This window comes from Erpetoichthys calabaricus, chromosome 11 (genome assembly GCF_900747795.2).
Source record: "Erpetoichthys calabaricus chromosome 11, fErpCal1.3, whole genome shotgun sequence".
Taxonomy (NCBI): Eukaryota; Metazoa; Chordata; class Cladistia; order Polypteriformes; family Polypteridae; genus Erpetoichthys; species Erpetoichthys calabaricus.
This window is the reverse complement of record NC_041404.2, coordinates 68,100,765-68,128,726: the sequence shown is the minus strand read 5'-3', so window position 1 is coordinate 68,128,726 and position 27,962 is coordinate 68,100,765. Positions and strand designations below refer to the sequence as shown.

The following is a 27,962-nucleotide window of genomic DNA, read 5'->3' as shown; positions in this document are numbered from 1 at the left end:
CAATGTCCGGTCATTATACAAGGAGTGGGTATAGGGGTCGGTCTACTCCTACAAGTACTTGGTGGTCCACATTAATGACAGGTTGGACTAGTGTCATAACATAGAGGAACTTTATAAGAAAGGGCAGGGCAGACTCTTTTTGCTCAGGAGACTTTCTTTAATGTGGGCAGTGACACCCTTCACATCTTCTATAAATCACTGATGGCCAGTGTAATTTTCAATGCTGTGGTGTGCTGGGCTGGTAACATCACTTCAAGAGAGGCCCACTGAATCAACATGGTAATTAAAAGGGCAAGCTTAGTTATAGGATGCACTCTGGACTCCAGGGGGAGGTAGTAGCGAAGGACAGTATTAATACAAAACTTTATGAACATTATGAACAATTCTGCACATCCCCTCTCTGACGCACTAACACTGAGTACTTTCAGTTAACAAACCATTTAGTAGAAGTGTGTCAAGAAATACTGCGGTGGCTACTTTATACCAACACCAATAAATCAACATAATGCCTCACTGGGACTGGGACTGCCAAGTCAGAACTTTTCGTTCTTTTGAATTTTTCTTGCTTTATACTAATTCCAGTGTGTGTTCAGACCAAAGTGTGTTTATTTACTTATCAACCTATTTATGTATATATTTATTTAAAGAGCTTCTGTAAAAAGCCAAATTTCCCCTACAGACAAATACAGTTCTATGCCTTAGATTCAAGAGAAGCAATGTTGATGATGTCATGACCTTAGAACAGTAAATAAGTATTTGTCCTTGGACAAGTGCTTGAGGGGTCATGGGGGTTTGCCAACTTTGTCTACCATGTGCTTTGTGGATTTAAAAAAATGTACACTATATCTTGTGGAAGGCATTACAAGAACATGGGGTCCCTGTGACACTCCCGGGTGTAATTTGATTCCCTTACTTGTGGAGCGAGAGATGTACTTGAATACTTGGAAACATAATGGTTGCATTTCTACTGTTTGAAGTTAATGTTCTCCTACTGGACTCTTTAGAATGCAATCTCCAATTTATACTGAAAAAGTTTATAGATGAGTGCAATGCAGATGAGATGAAAATTAGCATCTACAAATTTGAGGTCATAGTCCTGTCCTGGAAAATACTGGTATGATCCCTGCAGATGACCCATGTAGAGGAATTCAAATACCTTAGACACTTGTTCAAGAATGCGATAAGATTTAAACTTGAGACTGACCACTGAATTGGTATAGCAATGTAAGTTTTATGAACATTATACAGGATCATGGTGGTGAAGTGGGAGCGAAGCCTGTGGATACAGCTGTTAGTTTACTGGCCAGTTTGTAAATGAATCCTAACTTCTGGTAATGAGGTCTGAATAGTGCCAGGAAAAACATCCCAATAATTATTTAGCCAGCTAAGGCTTTTTGTGTTTTTGCTTTGGTATTTTTCCTCATTCTTCCTTGTAGAACTCTACTTCAGGAATATACTTAGGCTGTTTTGTCATTGCATTGCATGTTTGAGGTCTTCCTACATATTGCCAGTAAAATTCAAGTTTTTGGAAATGTAATAATTATTCTTCCAGTAAGTATTTTCTGGGTGATTTTGAAGTATATTTAGAATCATTTTCTTGCAATACCCAAACGTTTTTTTAGCATCAGTGTCTTCACTAATTCTTCAACATTTGCTTCTTGGATTTGTTGATATTTGGTTCATTCCATTCTTTCTTCCACCCGCATCCTGTGCTGCTGGCTGCCAGATAACCCTAAACCATAATATATCTACCCTCATACTTAATTGTGTATCTGCTGCTTACTTCAAATACTTCATCTTTTTTGTTTTTTTTTTCTTTCTTTGATGTATCTTGTGTACTTGTGCCCAAAATGTTACACTTTAATTTAATCAATCACCCGCACCTTGTCCCAAAAAAGTATTTGGTTGATCTAAAACCCCTTTTTACATACAGTGGTGTGAAAAACTATTTGCCCCCTTCCTGATTTCTTATTCTTTTGCATGTTTGTCACACAAAATGTTTCTGATCATCAAACACATTTAACCATTAGTCAGATATAACACAAGTAAACACAAAATGCAGTTTTTAAATGATGGTGTTTATTATTTAGGGAGAAAAAAAATCCAAACCTACATGGCCCTGTGTGAAAAAGTAATTGCCCCCTTGTTAAAAAATAACCTAACTGTGGTGTATCACACCTGAGTTCAATTTCCGTAGCCACCCCCAGGCCTGATTACTGCCACACCTGTTTCAATCAAGAAATCACTTAAATAGGAGCTGCCTGACACAGAGAAGTAGACCAAAAGCACCTCAAAAGCTAGACATCATGCCAAGATCCAAAGAAATTCAGGAACAAATGAGAACAGAAGTAATTGAGATCTATCAGTCTGGTAAAGGTTATAAAGCCATTTCTAAAGCTTTGGGACTCCAGCGAACCACAGTGAGAGCCATTATCCACAAATGGCAAAAACATGGAACAGTGGTGAACCTTCCCAGGAGTGGCCGGCCGACCAAAATTACCCCAAGAGCGCAGAGACGACTCATCCGAGAGGTCACAAAAGACCCCAGGACAACGTCTAAAGAACTGCAGGCCTCACTTGCCTCAATTAAGGTCAGTGTTCACGACTCCACCATAAGAAAGAGACTGGGCAAAAACGGCCTGCATGGCAGATTTCCAAGACGCAAACCACTGTTAAGCAAAAAGAACATTAGGGCTCGTCTCAATTTTGCTAAGAAACATCTCAATGATTGCCAAGACTTTTGGGAAAATACCTTGTGGACTGATGAGTCAAAAGTTGATCTTTTTGGAAGGCAAATGTCCCGTTACATCTGGCGTAAAAGGAACACAGCATTTCAGAAAAAGAACATCATACCAACAGTAAAATATGGTGGTGGTAGTGTGATGGTCTGGGGCTGTTTTGCTGCTTCAGGACCTGGAAGGCTTGCTGTGATAGATGGAACCATGAATTCTACTGTCTACCAAAAAATCCTGAAGGAGAATGTCCGGCCATCTGTTCGTCAACTCAAGCTGAAGCGATCTTGGGTGCTGCAACAGGACAATGACCCAAAACACACCAGCAAATCCACCTCTGAATGGCTGAAGAAAAACAAAATGAAGACTTTGGAGTGGACTAGTCAAAGTCCTGACCTGAATCCAATTGAGATGCTATGGCATGACCTTAAAAAGGCGGTTCATGCTAGAAAACCCTCAAATAAAGCTGAATTACAACAATTTTGCAAAGAAGAGTGGGCCAAAATTCCTCCAGAGCGCTGTAAAAGACTCATTGCAAGTTATCGCAAACGCTTGATTGCAGTTATTGCTGCTAAGGGTGGCCCAACCAGTTATTAGGTTCAGGGGGCAATTACTTTTTCACACAGGGCCATGTAGGTTTGGATTTTTTTTTCTCCCTAAATAATAAAAACCACCATTTACAAACTGCATTTTGTGTTTACTTGTGTTATATCTGACTAATGGTTAAATGTGTTTGATGATCAGAAACATTTTGTGTGACAAACATGCAAAAGAATAAGAAATCAGGAAGGGGGCAAATAGTTTTTCACACCACTGTATGTGATCCTGGAAATTCCTGAATTAACCATCCATGTAATTTGCTGAGACTCACTTACTCATTCACACATACCAGAGTGATACCACAGTTTTACGTATAAATAGCATTGAAACATTAAATGTATCCCATGTTGGACAGCATTTTTTTTGTTCTTCTTATTGCCTAAAACAAAAATATGTTTGACCAAGCAATGATCAAGTGCTGTGTTTGTTCTCTTTATATATTTAAAGTATAATTTTGCATAATACATTTGAATCACAAATTCACCTTTTGAGACGTAGACAACCTGATGAATGAACAATTGAGGAACAGTAAAGACAAGTACAAAGATGCTAGAATCCAAAAAAATATGCTCAACCCTATTGAACACCTTTCGGTTGAATTAGAATGATGATTCTGTGTAATGGCTTCTCATCAACATTATTACTCGACCCCACAAATGTGGTGGGTACCGCAACCTGCTATCAGCGCATGCTCCCAACCTCACTCCACAAGTGCAGTTTTGGCTAAATACACACCAAAATGTTGTAGAAAGCCTTCCCAGAAGAGAGGAGGCTGTTATAGCTACAAAGGGTTTTAGAATGGAATGTCCAACAACTCATATTAAGTGTGATGGTAAGGTATCCACAAACTATTGACCATGTATTGTACACTATATTGCCAAAAGTATTGGGACGCCTGCCTTTACACACGCATGAACTTTAATGACATCCCATTCTTAATACATAGGCTTTAATATGAGGTTGGCCCATTCTTTGGAGCTGTAACAGCCTCAACTCTTATGGGAAAACTTTCCGCAACGTTTAGGAGTTAGTTTATGGGAATTTTTGACCATTCTTTCAGGAGAGCATTTGTGAGGTCAGCCACTGATGTTGGATGAGAAGGCCTGGCTCGTAGTCTCTGCTCAAATTCATCTCAAAGGTGTTCTGTCGGGTTGAGGTCAGGGCTCTGTGCAGGCCAGTCAAGTTCCTCCACACCATACTCGTTCATCCATTTCTTTATAGACCTTGCTTTGTGCACTCTTGCGCAGTCATGTTGGAGCAGGAAGGGGCCATCCCCAAACTGTTCCCACAAAGTTGGGATCATGAAATTGTCCAAAATGGCTTAGAATGCTGAAGTATTAAGAGTTCCTTTTACTGGAACTAAGTGGCCAAGCCCAACTCCTGAAAAACAATCCAAAAACCACAATCCCCCCACCACCAAATGTTACCCTTGACACATTGCAGTCAGGCAAGTAGTGTTCTCCTGGTAATCACCAAACCCAGACTCATCCATCGGATTTCCAGACAAAGAAGCGTAATTTGTCACTCCAGAGGACATGTCCCCACTCCTCTAGAGTCCAGTGGCAGTGTGCTTTACACCAGGGGTCCCCAACCACCGGTCCGCGACCCACTACCGGGCCGCAGCTGTCTGACAGCCGGGCCGCGAGAGAACTGCCGGCAACGGAGACTCACTCAGACTTTTCAGAACGCTTGGCGGGCGGGGCTTTGCAGCGGCGCAGAGAGAGGAGAGAGACCGAGGTGAGAGACTATTACAACAATGTATTTTTATGGTCCTGACAGTTTCCCCATATGACACGAGTCTATAGAAATCGCGTTACTACGAAGTACATTCAGCAGATGCTTTCATTACAACGAAGTGACCTTGAAATGCCTGAATGAATCATCCACAGAGCAGTTAGATCTGTGGTCGCAGCTCAGATGTGCATGTTTGCACAACGATCCCCAAACAGAAACATTGTAAAAAAAATTCTTTCTTCAAACTTTCCTCGTACTGTTTTTTTTTTTGCTGTTTTTGTTTTCTGTGGTTTTCAGTGATATCTTTTGCTTATTGCTTGTCAACATTTGAAAAACATCCATTGGAATTTAACTCATTGTCACCCTCCTATAGAAACGGCAGACACGAAAAAAACGATAACAGTGTTAATGTTTGTGATGTGCAATCTGTTGGAATGGCAAATGCAAAGCATATGTCTTTGTTATATGCAAAAAAAGAAGAAAAATCTCAGGTTGCAAACGTATGCAAACTGCTTAATAACTTAATAATAATAGAAATGTTATGTAAATTGTGTATAAAACTGCCCCCCCCTCCCACTCTCCCCCCCCCCCGACCGGTCCATGGAAACATTTGCATCTAATAAAGTGGTCCTTGCTGTCAAAAAGGTTGGAGACCACTGCTTTACACCACTTCATCTGACGCTTTGCATTGCATTTGGTGATGTAAGGCTTGGATGCAGCTGCTCGACCATGGAAACCCATTCCATGAAGCTCTGTACACACAGTTTTTGAGCTTTTGTAGGTCTATAGCTATTGACTCTGCAGATAGTTGCCGACTTCTGCACACTGTGTGCCTCAGCATGCGCTCTCCCCGCTCTGTAATTGTACATTTACGTGGCCCACCACTTCGTGGATGAGTTACTTTTGTTCCTAATTGCTTCCACTTTGTTATAATACCATTAACAGTTAACTATGGAATATTTAGTAGCAAGGAAATTTCACAAATGGACTTATTGCATGCATCCTATCACGGTACCACGCTTGAATTTACTGAGCTCCTGAGAGCGACCCATTCTTTCCCAAATGTTTGTAGAAGTCTCCATGCCCAGGTGCTTGATTTTGTACACCTGTGGCCATGGAAGTGATTGGAAGACCTGAATTCAATGATTTAGAGAGGTATACCAATACTTTTGGCACTATAGTGTATGTTAAGTATAACTGGCATAAACTTTTAGTCCCTCAACTGTAGTAAGGTATTGGAGCTTGGTCTTATGTTTTTTCCCCATTTTTAGTTAAATGGAAAGAATGTAACTTGATACATTACTGGGAAATTCTCTTTTAACTGAATTTCATTTCTGCTAAACTGATCCTCTCAGTTAATGAAAAAACATTGACAATCTTAGATGCTTCATTAAGAGCAGTCACAGTTGGTTAACCAATTATATGTGTGTGTATGTATGTGTACTGTGTATAGCATTAAAGCTACTTATCCAAGGAGGTTCAAATAATACATTGACTGTGCTAACAATTTACAAAGCAATCTGACAAAAAGTCCAGCAAAACTGACTCTTGGATTAAAGGACCTCCTGAGTTTTGCCAAATGTGTTGTGTTCTTATACTGAATAAACCTGATTGACAGAAAACTTAAGCAGTGTTGAGGTAATGAGTGAAGAAGTGGCTCTTCAAATGCTGCTTGAATGTCATTAGACAAAATGGATTTTTGAATTCTGACAATTTTTGCTACAAGATGACTCCAAACCTAATATTGCAATCCTTGCTGTCTAGTTATTTAGATATTACAGTATGGAAGGGTCCAGTTCATTTTTGATTAAATCTTTATAATAGTTTTGGCTTTAGAACTGCAATAGTTAATTCACTAACAAAAATATTAATTCTGTCAATTTCAGTCTTTAGGAAGTACCAATAATGCTGTGAATATTTTTTTCTAATTTTTGTTCTAAAATTAAACCATTTGTCATTTTCAATAGATGCTAAGTTAACCATGCTATTTTATGTGAGAATGAAGACATTAATCAATAGAGTATGAAGTTCATAGTTATGGTTATTCATGTATTCATTATTTTTTATAGGAAATACCACACCCATCTTCTGCAGTTTGATGGTGAAGGGGGCTGGAAATTTGAGAAGTTAGATACAGCAACCCGTCTCTCTCTTACTGAAGAGAAACAGCGGCTTGAGGTGCAGCTTGCTGGGGTCCCTAAGATGCAAAGGCGACTGGCTGACCTTTGCAGGATGTTGGGAGAGGACAGCAATGTATCTGAATCCACTGAAAATGAAGACAAAGAAAATATGAGCAGTAGCAAATTAAATATATCTGATGAGTGAAAGGAAAAAGATCTAAAAACCATAGGGTCATAGTTGACAATCTAAATAAATACATTAGAACAGTTGGCAGTTCATGGTGAGATGGACAATAAGTAAGCTTTGTAATGCATAGATTTAATCAGAGTGACAGCAAAGGATACATATGTAGGAAAAATGGTTGATTGCAGATTTTTCAGCCCAGTAATGCTTTTTTTCTATTTCTATCCATCAGACCTGATTAACCAATTAACCAATTGTGGGTGGTCAAAGCCCATCAAAGCAACATTGGGTGCAAGGCAGGTAATAACTCTGGATGTGGTGCTAATCCATTGCCTTATCCTCACACACCCAAACTCACAAAGTGCAATTTAAAGTCACCATTTAACCTACCATGATTGTCTTTATTGATCTGTATTCTCAGTTTAATTTATCTGTATAGATGTACTGAAACTGTAAACTGTGCCTGCACAGGGAAGTTGGAATATAAAAACTAATACCAGGTAAAAATTCATACAGGCAAGTAGAAATCTTGAGTCCCAATACAAAGCTCAAGAGATTAAAAAAGGTTTTGACACAAAAAAGAAGCACAGAGTAAGGATTGGTATCTTATAATTTAAGCAGCTAGATGTGTTTAAACAACCCTTGGCTGATGGCTGAATAATTACTGTCAGATGGCAATGGAAGCAGGAGGCTTGGTAGAAATATCATGCCGGGTGCCTGACAATTTAATACTGTGGAATTTTCTCAAACCCCGGTGCTTACAGTTTCCCTTAACATAATACTGATTTAAAAATCAGAATGCACATATTTACATTATTTCATTATATTGCCATTTCAATCTAACCACTTAATTATGAACTTTTGTTAAATATTTGATAATGATGGAGGAACTACATTCAAGTGGTGCGCTATATAAAAACTAACCTCTAGAAAATATGTATTTTACAGTATATAAACAAAACTATACAAATATCTTTAAAAAACGGTCCTATAGTGATATGCATCATGGAGGCACAGTGGTTAATGCTGCTACTGCACAGATCCAGGAAATGGGTTTAATTATGCATTGTCTATGGAACTGACATATTATCCTTATGCTTGTATGGGGTTTCCTTGGGGATTCCAGCTACCCCAGACAGTTGATGTGCATGTCTGAGTGAGTGTGTTCGTTGGTCAGAGACTGTTGACCCACCCAGGCTATGATGGTCTTTGCTAGATCCTGATGCTGCCAACTTCTGCTCGATGCAGCTCTCATATGTAGAAAAAGAAAGCTCAGAACATGGGTGAATACCATGGTTTTGAGTGGTATGACGGCATGGCGGTTAGCACTGCTGTTTTACAGTTTAATAGACCAGAGTGTGCTCTCCAGGCTAGTCACCATCTGTGAAGTCTGTGAAGTTTGCTGGTTTTCCCCATGGTTGCATGTTTTCAGACTACATCCTGCTCATCCAGTGGCCCAGAGATCTTTTAGGTTGGGTTAATTGACAGCTGAGGACTGTCCTGGTATATGTGAGTGTGCCTTGTGATAGACTGATATACTATTGAAGATTTAAGGTTGATCTGAGTACATGCTATAAAGACAGGGTTTCTGTCACCGTGTACTGGAGAAAGAATGTTTTGTAAATGGAGGGGTACGTGGATTGTATAGTTCTGCTTAATGTGAAATGCCAGTTAAAAAATTAAAAAGCCTCCAAGAATGTGAAAGTAAAGGTTTGTAAATATATTGGTCTTAATTAAGTGCCACTGGGTTTCCTTCTTAGGATCTCCTGTCTATAGTATTAGTTGGAGAAGTCAGTTTTAGTCTTCTGAGGATTCTTATACTCTTCACTTCTTCATTGATGAACCTTGTTGTTAATTGCATCTTGTTATTTGCTCATATTTAGTTGTTTTTAATTTAAATGACATAAATGTTTCAGATGTTAATTCTAAATAATATATAAATATCTGATGTTTTTAGAAGGAGGCATATATTTAAAACTTTCTACCTAGTAAAAAATGCCTTGTCCTTTTTATAGGTATTACTAGACTGATTCAGAGAGAAGAATGCTGAATACTAACAGATAATTTGCAGCTAGTTAGGACCAGGCACTTTGTTTCAGCATTACAGTCTTTGTAATGTGTGGTAAGGGTTCTTACTGCAGTTTTGTTATCTGTTACAGTTGATTAAACCTTTCCTTTTTGTTCTCATTTTAGTGTGAATGTACCTTTGATAGTTGTTCATGATTGATATAGCATACTTCATGGAGAGCATTAATAATAATATTACAGAAACTAAACATGTATATGCATCTAAAGACTGAAAGGAGAATTTAAATAAAAAGATCTTAGATATTTAAGAAGTGGTCTCCTGTCAGCACACTCTGTGAGAAAATATGTTCTACTTATTGGACCGCATTTTGTTTGGAATGCTATAAATGAAATTAGAATTTATCTTTCCTCAAAATTCAGATTGTTTGTTTCTTAAATAAAATTTTCTCAGTGGGAAGTTCAGAAGTAAACCACATGATAGACAACAGTGGAATTTAGTTGAGTATTAAGTAATGCTTTAACAATTGAAAAATGAAAAAACTTCTTTACATAGAGAAGGATGAAAGTCTGAAATTAACCGCCCAGTCATGGAGTTGAAATAAATAAAATTTCTACTGGTTTTTAAAAAGTGATTTTTTTTTTACAAGTTAATTATCAGTGAACTAAATAATGCAGGTTACATGTATACTACTACATTACATGAAATTACAGTTTAATTTTAAAAAATAATTTTAAAATGTTATAAATTGATAGGGATAGAATTTACTGAACACCATTCAGCAAGCAAATTGAACATTAAATAGAAGCAGAATGTATAGGACATAAAATGAGTATGAGTTAAGTTTTAAAATGCTCTAGGAAAATGTGAATTTGAAGTGATATAATAGAGAATTTCCTCAATTGAGTAGCACACTGCTGAACAGGGACGGAGTGAGGCCATGGCTTTGGTATAAATTGAAACGCAACATCTTGTTAAACTGGGCTCCAGGCAAGTCCAGGTAGATATTTGTTTTTTTCAGAATTTTCAAACTGAACACACTTCTGTAATGAATAAGAAATTGTTGTAGTCAACTTAGAAATTAAAATGTAAGGGAATTGGGAATGCTGAGAAAAATGTGCAAAAAAAACATTTTGTAGCTGAAGAGTTCAAAATACTGTAAAACATCACATGCAAAACTGAAAACCAAAATCAACATGAGGTAATACATATACATATATATAACAACAAAGAAGACCATGTATGCTGTGGTCGAAATTTAACATCTTATTAAAGAAAGAAACATCCTGTAACAGGACAAATCAGTTATCAGGTAGGAGAAAAGCTGTTCATTGTATCTTTTAATTACTCCTCACAAAATGCCTTAGAGGGAGCATTCTTCAAAAGCAGTCCGTTACAGCCTGGTCAGAATGATCAGAGAAACAAAGAATAGAGGTTAATTTTATAAACTATTGAATTTACATACAGTGTCAATCAATGCATACATTTACTCTGGTTGGTTTGATGGTTTACACCCAAATGACTTGTATAAAATATAAGTAAGTTTATTGTATTGTATTCTTATTCTTGTTATACCTTTGAGTTGAACCCTTGGAATTTCTGTGCATATAACAACTGTCAATTTTGTTTGTTTTACAGGGCATCTGCTGATGTCTTAGTCATCTTTCAGTACATTTTGTTGTTCACTTGACCTTTATCTGGTTTCCTGATATGCCTGCAAAGGTTTCTGGCATGCAGTAACCCTTTATGCTATTTCTTTAAGATTAATGCTATGCTACCCTAAAATTATTCTTCCACACCGCAAGCAATTTGGCATAAACATTTACATGTACCAGAAATGAGAGATTACATAATGTATGTTTTTGAAATATTGCAGATAAAGTGCGAGTTATAAAAAAAAAAAGTGTATGTTTTAATGGTTGAGATCAGTGTTGAGCAGTTTTAAAAGGGTCTTACAGTGGACATGGAAAAAACGTTATTGCAGTATTCAGTAACAGTTTCAGAGGAAAAATAGTTTGTGGAAGTTATGGCAAGTGCTGGTGTATTACAGTAGAAGTATAAAACTACTAAAGATAACAAGTCAATGGCTTAGACTTGTATCATGATGATCTCATTACTAGCAAACCTGCCGTTTACAAGCTCAGTTCCTAGAGAAAACACACTTACAGCAATAGCTGTGGGTGTTTGATCCACCCAGTTTTTAATAAGAAGTCAATTCTTGCTGTTATTTATTGATATGGGTTTTCGGAGGTCTCATTCTACCACATCAAATATTCCCAGTACTGTAGATTTTCTTTGGGAAGACATTTTTCTGCAGTGAAGTAGATTAACACTTCATAGTGATTCACTTTTTCCATTTCTTTCTTTCCCAATATTTTACTGAAATTAAAATCTAATGATGAATACACATAGGTACAAGTGGGCCTGACTTAGCTGCTGGCTTCCTAGTTGCAAGCTTGTAAAAAAGGCAGTTAAAGACTTCTAGTGAAGCTCTTCTAGAGTAAAAGAAATCAATTTAGGAGTCTGAATCTTAACAAGCAAGTAAAGTAAATGAAACCAAAAATGTTCTCTAACAGCCTTTATTCAATTGAGATAAGAAGCCAATAAAGACTTTAACCATTTTTTCTGGAATGAAAACTTAGTCTGCAGCTGTCCAAAAAACGGAATGTAACACTAGAATAAAATATAAATAGTGACAAAACGAGAACTGTGTCTTTAAGGTAAGTGATGAAACGAGAGAACACATACCTACAATTGTAAACTTGTAGGTCTAGTAAATTGAGACTAATTCCAAACATTAAATATGGTGTAGCTGGACTTTATTCAGAAAGTAAACTTACAAAGAGGTAGAGAAGGGCTATATTAGTGTGTGAAAAAAAGAAAAAATAGTATTTCTTGGCTGAAAACAAAACACGATATTTAACCTGTTGGTAATTCATCAGATAATGTTCTCTATTAAGTAGATACATGGTGCTGGCATTTGAAGGCATTTTTTTGCATATGTAAAAGAAAGGACCTCATTGAGGAAGTGATCGTACTGCTAACAGAAAAATCTTAAGAGAACCTAAATTAAATGAGTGAAATGAAATTAATTTCAATTGAACAAAACATGAGACAAAACACACTGAATTAGTAGATTATGGTTATGTTCTTCCTTCCAGTTGCGTCTCAGGCATTAAAGTTAGAAATTAAGATGACCAATTAAAGAATGAATTCATAATGTCAAGAATGTCAGTGTGCTTGTTAGAAGAATAGTTCAAGATAACTTGTTCCATAGACTTACTAGTCTAATGCCTATGTTACATTTACTAAGTTTGCATCTATGTTGTGATGTTCTGACTGAAGTACTTATTAGAATGCCCCCGCTAACGTGAACCTTATTCATTTTTTCAAATATTTCACCCATTCATTTTGGGTTGTTTAGGTGGCAACAACTTTTATTTCTATTGCACATTTTCATACACAGGATATAGCTGAAAGTGCTTTATAAGATCTCAAATAAATATTTGCAAGAAAAGAAAAACAGATTAAAATTATATAAGAATGATGATAAATAACATGCAAAAAATAAATCAATATGCACTTACAGTACATAAAATAGAGATATAATTAACAGAAAAGTAGAGTCCTTATATATAGATTTTTTTTAAGTCTCTAAAGATGAGTCTGATGATAAAGTCAAATGGCCAGGGAGTACAGGAAGCTGGAAAAAAACAAAATCTGCATGGATTCCAAGGTCAAGAGACCACCCAGCCTCCTATGGCCATCCTACCTAAAATAAATGTTCTTAAGTCATTCCTTCTTGTTTTTTAGGCTTTGTCCCTGAGGATTTGATGCAGTGGGTCTCGTGGACAGTAGGGGTTCCCACCTTCATTCAGGCATCAGAGGTGGCTGCACAAGACTTCGATCAGGTGGTGGTGGTGCAAAACCCCACCACAGAAAAAAATGGAAAAGAAAGCTTAGAAAAGTATAGATTAATAATAATTGCAAATCCACGAAGAATAAGATTATTCTGTGGAAGTATAATCTATTAGGAGTATACAGATAGATAGATAGATAGATACTTTATTAATCCCAATGGGAAATTCACATTCTCCAGCAGCAGCATACTGGTACAATAAATAATATTAAAGAATGATAATAATGCAGGTGAAAAACAGACAATAACTTTGTATAATGTTAAATGTTAACGTTTACTCCCCTGGGTGGAATTGAAGAGTCGCATAGTTTGGGGGAGGAACGATCTCCTCAATTTGTCTGTGGAGCAGGACAGTGACAGCAGTCTGTCGCTGAAGCTGCTCTTCTGTCTGGAGATGATACTATTAAGTGGATGCAGTGGATTCTCCATAATTGATAGGAGCCTGCTGAGCGCCCTTCTCTCTGCCACAGATGTTAAACTGTCCAGCTCCATGTCAACAATAGAGCTTGCCTTCCTCACCAGTTTGTCCAGGCGTGAGGCGTGAGTAGAACGAAAACGTACCTTCGAGAAAGCCAAATTAAAGCAGTGGGTTTTTTGGGTTTTTTTTTTTTTTTTTGATGTTCCACAGTGTTAGGCTGTCATCTACTGGTAAAATATTCCAGATTTTGGAGCATAAAAGCAAAAGGTTGCCTCACCACTTCTTTTATACTTGGTTCTTGAAAAAAATAAGCAAATGGCTTTTAGAAGATCTAAGATTAAGGTTATGAGTTGGAGTGTTGGGTGACAGGCACTCCATCATATTAGAAGGAGCATGATTATTTAAAGCTTTATATTTCATTAGTATTACATTAAAGTCAGCTCTAAAGGACACAGGTAACCAATATAATGATGTTAAAACTGGTGAGATGCACTCAAACATTATTTTTCTAGTTAATATTTTTCCTCCTCCGTTCTGCACTAATTTTGCAACTGATCAATGTCTTTCTTAGGTAGTCATTTAGAAGTTCATTACAGTAATCTGACTAAAAACAAAAACATGAATTCATTTTTCAGCATCTTGCAATGTTATAAAAGGTCTGACTTTTGCAATGTTCCTCAAATGGAAAAAATGAAATCCTAGTAAATCCTTGTTAATGTGAGATTTAAAATTAAAAGGTCAGGGTCCATGGTTACACCTAAATTCTTCACTTCAACCTTGACTTTACCCTTTGTTCATATCCTGCATCAATCATTTCTATACTGTAATTAGGAAGTTCATCTCAGGAATGCATACGTTTGTTATATCCTTCTTATGCTAGGATGTTCTCATGTGCACACATTGTAAGTGCTTTATAGTAGCTTAAGCCAAACTTCTCTTGACTTACTCGAATCAGCTCATTGTAAAAAGGAGCATCCTGCGAACAGTTTTATCTCCTCTGTGCTTTGCCTTGTTGTGGACACTGACAAATCCATTTTACACTGCAAGGTTTACTACAGGATGACCTTCTTGGCTCTGTGCAGTTAAATCTTAATACTTTTCATTTTGTCACTCAAAACTAACATGCTCAATGTTAAACAATTTCAACACATCACTCCAATTGTGAATTTTGGCAAAATTCCTCAATTCCTATGAATACTAACCACCGTGTCACTGTTGAACTCCACCTATGACCCTTCCCTAAATCAGACAATGATGGTAGCTACAGAGCTTGCTTTTTTTAAGGCAATTTGGCACCCACTCTCATGGGTTACCATCTCAAAAGGTTTTTGAAAGTCAAGGTAGACGATATAAATGTATTCCATTGCCACTGAATATTTCTGATGCTTTCTCATAAAAACCTAGCATAACTTAAAAAGAGGATGTTCCCCTCAATATTACCCCAAAAACAACACTGATCACAATCAATATTTGAATTTTTGCACCCAGTCACCCTTTTCAAGTATTAAAGGTAGCTTCTCTGTTTGATCTTATTAGAGCAAAGAATCTGTTATATTTAGTTGTGGAGGGTTTTATTTAAGTTAAGAAATGAAATGACATTAGTAAAACTTAACACCTCTTTTACGGAGCCATTACATAAAAGGTACTGTATCTTTGTTAAATATGTGTTACGTGAGCTGGCACCTGCTTCACAGTTTTCGTTGAGCAGAATATGTGGGAGAGGAAGCTGTGGGAACAGCCATTCAAGATAATGTTAAATCTGACCTGAACCTACATGAGATGTGCTGTCACACATAATTCCTAATTATGTATAATCACATTAAAATCATGGAATAAATGTCTGAATATTGGATTTACTTTGCAGAATGCACCTTATGGAGGGGTAGATATGTCTGCAAAGAGAAGCAGGTTACTGTGTCGCATATTTTATTAGGACATATGCGAAGTGAGCCAGAGACACGGGCACTGTCCAGACTGAGATGGCTCTTGCTGAATATTGTGCATGTTGTATCAACAACTGTACATATTTCTGGATGCCTAGAACTGATCAGTTTCATTCAATTCTATTCAGTGGGAAATTAATATTAATATTTTGATGTAATATTTAATGTTTTCATTATTTTACAACTGTACTGAACAGCCACGAGTATTGCTACATTTATTTCAAAGTTTGTTTTTCAAACGAATTTCAGTTCTTTCTCTGAAACTCACACAGTATAGATAACATACATGCCATGAGAGTTTTAAAACAACAACATAAAAAAAAAAGATGATGTGCACTACCTGTCAGGTTGGAGGGTATTTCTGACTTTAGCAAATGTTGCCTTCATCAGCTTCACACAGATTTACAAAATATTTGTGAACAGAAAGATGAATGGTGTAAAAATAAAAAAGCAGTTTTAATTTAGAGTGCACCTCCAATACATGTACAGTTCCACTTCCACAAAATATACTTGTGATTTGTAAATTAAATAAATAAGCCCTGTAAAAAATAACTTATCAGCTACAGAAAACTAGACATGAAATGTAACAAATATTTGTTCAAATATCCACATATACATTTTCTGAAGAAGATTATTTCGATTGAGGGTTGCACAGAGCCTGAGTTTCTAACCTGGCAGCATTGGGTGCAAAGCAGAAACCCACCCTGGATGACATCTTAGTGTGCACTCACACACCCCGACACCAGTCCAGCTCAGAATTTCTAATCGGCCTAACATGCATGTCTTTGGGATACCAGCAAGCATGTACTTCTTTATCTTGTTATTGCTTCCATAATTTTAACTGCGATGCAAACTTCCAGGCATTATCACAAATACACTTACAGTAGATAGACCTTAATATGAATTCTGTTTTTATTTTTACTTTAAATATATTGTTGCCATTTTCCAATATGTTTTATCAATTCCAGTCTCACAGTGCCAGACATGTAATATATACCTGTGAAAATAACCTTGAGTGAATTTAGCTTAAAAGTGGGTGGGAACAATTAGACAGTTCACTGGTATAACAGTAAAAAATAATCCAACACCTCCGGAAGGGGGGCACCTCAAAGAGGGAGTTAAGATTTAAAACCACAAAGAGATACGGTGCTCCTCGTAACATCAAGCAAGCCTGTGGTTAGGTGGATAAACAGTCCATGGCTGAAAAGTCTCCTAAAAACCCTAGTAAACATGTAAATGTGTGTTGTTTGCATGGAGAATTGAGCATGTGTTAAAAATAAAGAAAGGGGAAAACCTTTCTATAAAACCAGGTTATACTTGGGCATACAAAGACATCGGTGGGCTTGTGGCATAACCGCCAACTACATGTGGTGTCAGTCACTCACCGCTATGATGACACAGTCGGAGTTGTTGCCCTGTGGGAAGGTGAACCTTCAGCCCAGCCTGAGGTCCAGAGTACTCCGATGTTTACTTCTGAAACAGGTTTCCATTAGGGATATCTCTGTACTTTGCTCCATTCAGGTCTCCCACAACCCTGTTTAATCTTCCAGTTCCTGCCTTTGAAAAAACAACCCCACAGTATGATGTTGCACCACTATGCTTCAATGCTGGAATGGTATTGCACAGGTGATTTCCTCCAGATATGACGATTATTTTGGTTTCATCAGACCAGAGAACCTGAGGCTTTAGGTAATTTTAGCAAAGGCCAAGTGGGCTTCCATGTGTCCTTTACTGAGAAGAGACTTTATCTGGCTACTCGGTTGTGTGCTGCAGTGATGGTTGTCCTTAAAGAAGTTTCTTCCATCTCCACACTCCACCAGAGGGACTATTGTGTTCTTGATTATGTCTCTTACAACAGCCCTTCTCCCACGATTGCTCTGTTTGACTGGGAGGCTAGCTCTAGGAAGAGTTATGATTGTTCCAGACATCTTCTATTTAAGAATTATGAAGGCCACTGTGCTCCTGGGATCCTTCATACTGCAGGAATTTTCTGAAGCCTTTCCCCATATCTGTGCCTCTGAGATCTGCAGGCGGATTTGAAGTGTCATAGCAAAGGGTGTAAATACTTGTGTCAATGTGATATTTCAGTTTTTTATTTTTAATAAATTTGCAAAAATTTCCAAAATCCTTTTTTCACTTTGTCATTCTGAGGGGTTGAGTGTTGCTTGATGTGGGGAAAAAAATTAAAACGATTTTAGCATAAGACTGCAACATTGCAAAATGTGAAAAATATGATTTGAATACTTTCTGAATCAACTTTGAAGCATTAGTCAAAAGGACGGTATGATTATATGATTAATTAATCAACCTTCAGTTACCTTGTACTACCGAGCTCCTGAATTGTAACAGTAATTTTAGCGTTCTGTTTTCTCTCCGTGTCATGTCTTTTGATCAGCTCCTTTTTCTCTCTTTCCCTGTCTTTCCATAATTATTTGACATAATACACAAGGAAAAGTGGGACACTGCATCCCCCCACCGAATGTTTAAAGTGCCAGAGAACAGAATGAAGTCGGGGTGGGGTGTTCAGGAAGAACCCTGTATGGGCGAAGCCATTAGAGTGGCAGATTTTGCTGCTGCTCACTACAGACCTTTTATCGAGTTGTCTGAAGACCTCCATTGTAATCTCAAGAATCACACCTGGCCCCGCAAGACTGTCACTGTTACGCCTGTACCTCTGTCTGCACTCAACATGTCATGTAAGTGGTATACCTTGGTTACTTTGCCCAGAACAACTCCACTGGAGATATCAAAATGATTTTTTCATTTCTTTAATTATTCACTCAGAATATCTATTAGTTCTCATGCTACTTACTTTTTCCAATTATCCTGTATTATAATTAATTTAATCTGCCCCATGGTTCCTCAACTGAACATACATGTACACCATTGCAGTTTACTTTATTTATGCCTTTTCTATATCTGCTTAAAATATGTTTTATTAAAATTTATTTTAATTTTCCCACTGCTAAAATCCAACGAAGCTTTAAATGATAGACCATTGTTACCTAGCAGATCATTAACCTCTTTTCTGAATCCCATCCTTATTATAATAAAGTGTATAATCAAGTGAAGACCCTCATCTCCTCTTGATAGTAATTTGACTGACCAGGTAAATGGTGCCTTTATTGTATTGGCTTTTCTTACTTTATTTTTAAGCATTTAACGCCACTCATTTCTACAATACGTGTTATGAGCTGTAATACAAATGAACCTCTGATTCACAATGAAAATCTCCTGTCAGTGCATTCCTTTGTGGTGTGAGGCGATTATCTCAGTAGTCCACAGCATTAAAAATAGAAGTGAATTAAAGGAGAAGAGTGCATAGAAAAGTGTAAAGGAGAATAGGTTCAAATCCCTACATGGCCAGCCAGGGATTCACAATGGTTTCAAACTGATGATTATTATTGATCAGGTAAGAACAGCTTGCAGTTTAAAGTTAATTTTAAATGTGACGCAAGTTAAACAGTATAGAGACAACATCTCAGTGATATGGAACCACAACTAAAAATCCAAAAGAGGTGAAACACTTGACATAGAGAAGCACAAAGACATGGGCTAATTATAAAAGTAGGAAGCAAAAGCTATTAAGAGTTTGAGCCATCTTGTTTAATGTCTTAATTATGAATTTGGTTTTACTTAAGTCAGTTGAATCAGCAGAATTACAGTCTTTCTCCAAATCACTTGATCCCTTGAGGGGTTCTGGGGATGTGGAGCTGGAAAAGGCTTTGAATTGTGGGGGACATTCCATTGCAGTGCCAACTCATCCACAAAATTGCCAGCCATCCTAAAATGCATGTCTTTGGGGATGGTGTAGGAAAAAATTTGTGCAGACGCGGGAGAGCATGTAAACTTCACACATGGCAAGTGACTCAGTGTAGGATTCGAATCCTGGAGTGTGGATCTGTAAAGCCACCTTGCCATCAAAAAGAATTCTTTCAGTTAAGCAGTACATCAAATACTTATTAGACACCAGTGGATGTGCATCTTCACACAAAACAGTTCCTGAAATCAGGAATAACCTACAAAGTCATGTACAGTAGCTGAAGTGAAAATCTTGACATTAATGGAGCACTTGAATTAAAAAAAAATGTTGGGGTAATTCAGCTATTAGTTTATCAGATCAAGTTGATGTACTAGTGAGTCTGCTCTCATTTGTCAAACTATACGTGTTCTTATTACATAAAGTAACACATTCAGAAAGTTGTTTATTACAATCTGTCACTGTCATGAGTCCAGACTTTTTTGAAAAATATTATATATCCACAGATCTGACATTTTACATAGATGTGGTAACTATGAATGCCCTGCTGTGGGCTGGCACCCTGCCTGGGGTTTGTTTCCTGCCTTGCGCCCTGTGTTGGCTGGGATTGGCTGCAGCAGATCCCAGTGACCCTGTAGTTAGGATATAGCGGGTTAGATAATGGATGGATGGATATAACTATGAAGTTAAAAACAAAGGTAACATCTACTCCTGCTTTTTTGTTTGGAATTGATCCAGCTTCTTAATTTGTATTCAGCAGGAAGCACTGAACTACTCAGGATTGTAGTAACATATTTTGGCAGGACCACTGAAACACCCTTCACCAGTATTATGGTGAACATGCCACTAGCTCCAAGGTAATGTTTGTGGATTTGTGGGATTTTGCAAGACTAAACATTGAGATAATAATCACAAAAGACAATGCCCCAAGGTGCGTGATAGTGCTTGTTGTGGCTTACAATTTTAAAACATGCCAGCAGCGTCACTTTGAGATCCATCACATGATCCTCTCCTTGCTCAAGAGACTTGTTTAAAGCCCTCCAAGTTGTTTTAACAGGCTTTGTCATTGCTTCAGTAAAGGAAGTGTGCAAACTGCAGCTACTAAACTGTAGAACCTTTTTTTGCATGAAGATGTTCTAAAGCTTCTGCAATACAGGACCAACTCTGTTTGAAAGCACAGAAGTATTTTAAAAGTATGTTTTTTGAGGTCTTAATTACTGTTGTGGAAATTCGAATAAATATTTGTAGTTACTTTGGGTTTTTATTATGCTTATGCTATAAATACTGGTCTCCAAATTTGCATTATGTTGACCACATCATTGTCTGTGTTTGACCCTTTTGCTTCTTAAGGAGAAGTAGGAAATTGAAGCTGTGATCTGAAAGTCTCATTTCCTTCAGACCTAGAGCTCCTCTCTGCCACAAACCTACATTAAAACTCTTTTATTCAGTATTTACTGAATACCTTATCCTAAGATGCAGAATATCAGAAACATGACCCGCAAGAGCTGGTGTCTATCTGAGTAAACTTTGACTGAGAATTTACATGCATAACATTTCTGTTCACTTTCATTTGCCTAGTACTGCCATCTTACTACATCTGCATCAGGACCACAATTTCCAGAAGAAAGAGTTTACAAATGCCCCCTGCCTAAGTTACATTCTTAATGATATTAATATTCTATTTGTGCCCTTTTCAAGTCACTGGTGTAATACTGAAAAGCTCCACCACACATAAAATGTCCAGCTCCCGATTTTAAAAGCAGAGCGTACCACACTTGCTTAATATGTCGAAAAGAAATCAAAGTGAAGAAACCCACTAGGGAACATCTTCAGTGATCAAACTGCATTCTGAAGGAGTTTTTGTATATTTGCCAGTAACTTATAAATATAAATGTGCCTCATCTGCTTATGAGTGTGACACGTGACTTCTTTGTGTGTGTGTGTGTGTCCAAGTACACTTGGGTGCACCAAGACGTTTTGCCAGCCCTGTGTTCATGTTTCACATCTATATTATTTACTTGAATGCTGAGATCAAGGCACACAACTACCAATTTCCTTGCCTTCACTTCACCACTTTTGCCCCAGGTTGCACTTGAAAGATCAGAAGTGCCATTTTTGCATCGATTTATGCTATCATATTTAGATGTGTTTTGGGCTGTTAAAATAATTCATTCATTCAGTCCTGGCTTTTTCAGGATTGCCGGCCAGTGTCTACTACAGTAGCAAAGTCAAGAACCAAACCTGCTCAGAACATGGGTTCATTGTAGGGTCTTTTCTTTCACATTGGGCCAATTTAGAGTTGCCAGTCAACTTAACCTGCACCACTTTCAGATTTATGAAGAAATTTGTGAGCATGTCCAGCAACCATACCACGTCCACTTCAGAACACGCCACTCACCTGAAGCTAAGCATGTTTGGGCCTGGCCAGTACTTGGATGGGAGACCTACCATAAAAGCCTGGGTTGCTGCTGGAAGAGGGTGAGCCCAGCAGGGGCCACTTACTCTGTGGTCTGAATGTGGATTCCAATGCCCCAGTGCAGTGATGGGGATACTGTGCTGTAAAAATGGCGCCACCCTTTGGATGAGGTCACAACTGTCTGTGGTCATAAAAGATCCCTGGGCATCCTTCGTAAAGAGTAAGGTGTTACTAAATCTAGTTATTCTGGACTCCAGGTCACCCTCTGTTTCTTATTGGCTATCTTTCACCTCTTCACCACCTTACAGCTAATGCGTGATGAGGGTACTGGTGTAAAAATGGCTGTCATCACATCATCCAGGTGGATGCTGCACATTAGCAGTGGCCAAAGTGGCTCCCCACTCATTATGTAAAGCGGTTTGAGTAGCGAGAAAAAGCACTATATAAAAAAGTAAAGAATTTTATTATTATTATGTGGGGGAAATGTTGTGCAGAGAAAGGAAAAGGTACAGAAACCACCAAGACAATACTCGAGCCAGTATTTGATCCAAGGCCCCTGGAGATTCAAGCTTCAAGGCAGCAGCACTGTACCTTCATGACACACCTAATAAAATCATCAGTTCGAAAAAAGTAAACTAAGATAATGTAATAAGAGAGGTTTTAATACTTTTTACAGATAAGCTACAGTGTGAGGTAGGATTTTTAAATGGATACTAAAGGTTTCATCTATAAAAGTTTGGAAGGAAGAATGAAAAGAAGTGTGTCTGAAAACATATATATGTAAATTAAGATAATGTAACGCAAGCAATGTTCATATTTTGTGCAAAAAAACCTAAAGTGAGTGCTAGAATTTAAAAATAGACATGAAGATTTTGTATATTTAAAATCATGACTTTTAGGGGACTGCTCCCCCTGATTCCTGTCGTGAGCCTGCCATTCATTTAGCAGGAAGCTACCATATATACTCTTTCTTTGTGGCCATTTCTAGGGCTGGATAAATCAAAACTGCCATCTGAGAAACTGTGCCTCCTATTGGCATCTTGAGGCACTACACTAATGATCTCCAAGTAAACTTTAAATGGGCGAGGCCTCATCATAATTTAACAGTATTGTGCCCTGCCATATGCCCTCTAGTTCCTCCTCAGTCTAACCAAATATACTGAACAGACCAACTGTGACCACAGTCCGCCTCTGAGGCTCTTCTTATTGTATATTAAGTTAAATCTCCTTCTAAAGCTGAGGTAAGGTAAACCACATGAAAATAAAAAATATATACCAGTATAGAATGAATTTTCCTGTAGTCATCTACTGTATTTTTAGCATATTTTACTTACCAACAAGTAATACAGTAAATACAACAAGGGAGAGTTGTAAACATTGTTTTCATCTAATAATGATAATTTTATTAAATGATTTATTACATCTTTCATAAATGCAACTCTTTATAGATTTTAAATCCAAGAAAGGAAATTGTTTTTAAAGAATAAATAATATAGACAGGGTACTACTTACCTTAAAATCCAATATCTTGGGTGCAAATCCTACACACAATCATTGTCTGTGTTGAGTTAGCATGTTCTCCCGGTGTTCTTCTGGGGGTTCCTCTAGACACTCCTGTTTTCCTCCCACACCCCCAATTTATTTGTGTTACATTATTTGGTTACTCTGGACTGGCCGCAGAGGTATTTGAATGAGAAGGTCATGCAATGGACTACCATAACTCCCTTTCTAGGGTTGATTCCTGGTTTGAGAAAATCCTAATGGTTCTTAGATAGGTTTTGGGCCCTTAATTTGATTAGGTGGGTTGGAGAATGTTGTATTTTGCAAAAATACATACAGAGTAGAAAGTTGTAGGCATAATACATACCATATGAAGAGTTGGGAGAATGATACAATAAGCAAGGCTATTACAGACAGCTGAAGACTGACTGACACGTTATATCAGCATGAAGGCTGCTAAGGAGGAAGTCCTCATTCTTATAGCACCTACATTGGAATTGTATAATCCTTACAATATGATTTCGCAATGTGCACTTTTTTACCCGTGCAACAGTGCACAATAGTATAATCCATTTGGTTGTTCACCTCACTTCTGCGCATTTCCTCTTCCATAATCAACAGTGGTCACTCAGTTATTACTTTTTTCAGCCGAGTTCACACACAAAACAGCATTTCTGCTAAACTTGTAGCTCTTTTTTGTTGGTAGTGTGGTGGTGACCTTTACTTGAATGAATCTAGTACTCCATGTGCTTTGCAATAAAGTGAAGGCAGTTAAATGCATTCTCTCTCACCCAATTTACAGATGTTAATTTACCATAAATGTGTGTCTCCTGAAGGCACTTCAAAGCTAATATTCCACATGCTGATATAAATGCACACATTCTGGATCTCTACAAAAAAAAGTCAAATAAATTTTAAGGGTAAGTTTCAATGTTCCATCATAACAGCTGAATTTAGATACACACATTAGAACATGCATGGCCATGTTAGAAAAACAAAGTAAGCCCCAAAAATTACATGTTTACATGGGGAGAACATGCAAACTCCACAGAGTTACCCCTAATAATAAAGGAGCGTAGTGCAACATTAGTATAGTACAAAATCAAACTTCAGTCACGTGGTCCTATACAAAAACAAATGGACCACAGGTTACAAGGTAGCAGATTCACAGACCCCCCCAGTTTGTGACCTACAGCAGTTCGATCTGCTGATACACTACGTCGTGTAGGTGTGTGCATAGGTGGGTCCTGGAATAAAGTAGTGCCCAATAAATGCTGTCTAATGCCTTGCCATCAATGCTGCTGGGATAGGCTCCAGCCTGATGAGTCTGGATTGGATTAAAAGAGCTGACAAATGTTATGTTTTGCACGCTTTTCACTATTTGTAAGTTTTTCTCTGTTCTTTTTGTTCCCATATGATTAATCTTTTAATACATTTTCCAAAAATGACAATCAGAACCTTCCTTTCCTATCATTTTTTTAAATAATGCTACATGAGTAGACATTTTTTGTCCTTCAGTTTAGGTAATCTTTTCATTAACAATCTTTGCTCCTTATAATAGTTGTTGCATTTTAATTTCAAATAAATGTTTAATTATATAGCACCCTTCGCTAATGTCAACATCCCAGATTGTGTATATAAATTTACATACTGCATGCAAAAACGTAACAGAAAAGTACATAACAAGGTACTGTTTACAAACAGAAGCATATATGTTGTGTCTATTCAATCTAACAGTAATAGAGAATTTTATAAAATGCCATAGAAATCATGTTAAAGGAAGATCTGGCCAGTTGGCAATGAAGATAAAGAAAAAGAAACCTCAGTTAACCACAGAGAACATGAGACCCTGGCTGGGTTTTGATCATCTTTAGGCCACTCTACGATACATTCCATGTTATGTTCTGTAAGCTAACACACCCATATTATTGTCTGGTGCTGAGTCTGTCACTACTTCATGCCAAGAATTACCAACCACTTTGATGTCTCTTTCTGTGGTCATAGAAAACAAAACAAACAAAAAAAATTAATAAAAGCTGGTAGCAATGCGTCTCACAAACAATGACTGAGCAAATTATGAGGAGCACCAGTACACCTGCTTATCCATGCAATTATCTAATCAACCAATTATGAGTTAGCCATACAATGCATTAAATCATGCAGACACAGGGCAGGAACTTCAGTTAACATTTAAATCAAACATTAGAATGGGGAAAAAATGTGATATCAGTGATTTCAACCATGGAATGATTTTTGGTGCCAGACCTCACTTTGTCTTTAAAAATATATCGGGTATCTGAACATGAGAGTGAGGTACAGATGTTGCTGTTAGTCCCACAGACTTTCTGGCAACAAGTCTGTGAACTAGCACATGCCCACCTCTAAGGTGGCCATCTAGACACAGAGAAAGTCTTGGAGAGAATTAAACTCCATTTCTTTTGGCCGGGAATTAATGAGGAGGTCTGTTGTTTTTGCATTTCATGTCCGGAACGTCAGTTGCGACAGATTCCCTGGTGGGACTGTGGTCCTCTTGACCGTTTTTCCCTCATTGACATTTCCTTTGAGCAGTTGGGGATTGATATTGTCAGACCCCAAGAACCTTTCGCTATAGAACTCAAATACATTCTAGTTATTGTGGATTGTGCTACCCGATATCCTGAAGCCATCCCCTTAAAAATGGCTAATTCAAAGTCTATGGCACGAAAACTGGGCTGTCTGTGCGCAAGTCGGCTTCCCAAAAGAAGTCCTAACCGACAAGGGAATGCCTTTTACCTTGGAAACGTTCAAGGAGGTTGCCAAATTACTCAGCATTTAAAAGCTTCCGTATACCATCCCCAAACAGATGGCTTAGTGGAGCACTTTAGTCAGACGCTCAAACAAATGCTGCTTCAAGTGGTTCAGCGAGGATGGGAGAAACTGGAATCAGTTAATCCTCCTCAACATGTTTGCCTACCGGGAGATCCCTGAAGCCTCCATGTGATTCTTCCCATTGTCTGTTACTATACAGGTGACAACCCTGCGGTCTTTTGGACATCCTAAAAGAAGGTTGGTAAGAGGAGGCCAATCCTTCCACAAATATTTTGGAATATTTCGTGTAAATTATGCAATAGATGTGGCAAAATTAGACTCATTCTAAAGGAGAACATTGAGCGTGCTCAATCAGCTCAGGCTCATTACTATGACCAGGGTGCGACTCTTGGAGAGTTTCATGCCAGGGACTGTGTTATGGTGTTTGTTCCCACTAACCACTCCAAATTGTTGGCCCATTGGCAAGGCCCTTATGAGAGTAAAGAGAGGAAGGGTCTGGTCAACTATTTGGTGAAACAAGCTAATAGGCAGCTGACCAAGCGAGTGTATCATGTGAACTTATTAAAACCATGAAGAGAAAGGGAGCCTGACCCTTACTCCTCCCAACCTCGCTCCTTCTTCGCATTCAGTCATCTTAATCTAGGTGATAATATTTGACACCCCAGCAAAGACAAGAGCTCGAAGCAGTTATCTCGTCGGTCCCTGATGTGATGAATGAGCTACCCGGAAGAACCTTTCTCATTGAGCATGACATTGTTACGGAACTGGGAGTTGTTGTCATAGAATGCCCATATCACCTCCCGGAAGCCAAACTAGCAGAGTTCGAACTTGAGGTCAAACAAGAGCTTCAGCCCTTGGTTTAGCCCCATCATTTTGGTCTCAAAGCCAGACAAGAGCTGGCGCTTTTGCAACAATTTCCGTCAGCTAAATCAAATCTTCCAATTTGATGCCTACCCTATACCTCAAATGGATGAACTCCTTGAGCAACTGGGGAAAGCACAATACTTGACCACTCTTGACATGATGAAAGGGTGTTTTCAAATTCTTTTAAAAATGTGTTTAGTACCTCAAGTGGTCATTGTCAGTATGTGGTCCTCCCATTTGGTTTGCATGGTGCACCAACCATGTTCCAACATCTGACAAACTGCTCTGGCCCCACCAGTCCTATAGTGCCGCCTACTTGGAAGACATTGTCATCTATTCCGGCACCTGGCAGGATCATATGCATCAGGTATGTGCAGTATTGCTAACACTTAGTGAAGCTGGCCTAAAAGTCAATGTAATAAAATGCTTTTTTGGTCTAACCAAGGCTAAACATTTGGGCTACTTGGTGGGTAGAGGTAATGTATATCTCTAATGTTCCAAGGTTAATGCAATACTTAAGTGGTCCCATCTGAAAACCAAGAGGCAGATCGAGGTCTCATTTTTAAATCACGACATCATTACTACATGGAGAGAAGGCTAATAAGATCTTAGCTCAACAAATCCACAAGCAGGAAGTTCGAAAAGCAATATCAGCAATCACCAACACAGACGGAGATAGAATCATTGGCCATAAAAATATAATGCACATATTTAAAGACTACTGTAGGTCCTTATATTCTACTCAGTTTAAAGAATACAAGACACAATCTAATGCAATTTTGATACATTTTGGGTACCACAGCTAGATACTCTCAATGCAGAGGAACTGGATAAAACTCTGACACTATCAGAACTATTAGGCACTATAAACTCACTTCAGAGTGGGAAAGCACCAGGTCCTGATGGCTACCCTGCTGAATTTTATGAAAAAAATTCAA

The 27,962-nt window shown here is 37.9% G+C and overlaps 1 protein-coding gene across 1 annotated transcript in view; it reads left to right on the top strand.

Moving 5' to 3' along the window:
* Positions 1-9,701, top strand: part of abcd1 (ATP-binding cassette, sub-family D (ALD), member 1) — an 87,829-nt gene extending 78,128 nt beyond the window's left edge. The window contains exon 10 of the mRNA XM_028813284.2: positions 7,136-9,701. Coding sequence (XP_028669117.1) covers positions 7,136-7,391 — 256 coding nt within the window. The 3' untranslated portion in view covers positions 7,392-9,701. The remainder of the gene's footprint in view (positions 1-7,135) is intronic.
* Positions 9,702-27,962: the final 18,261 nt, after the last annotated feature.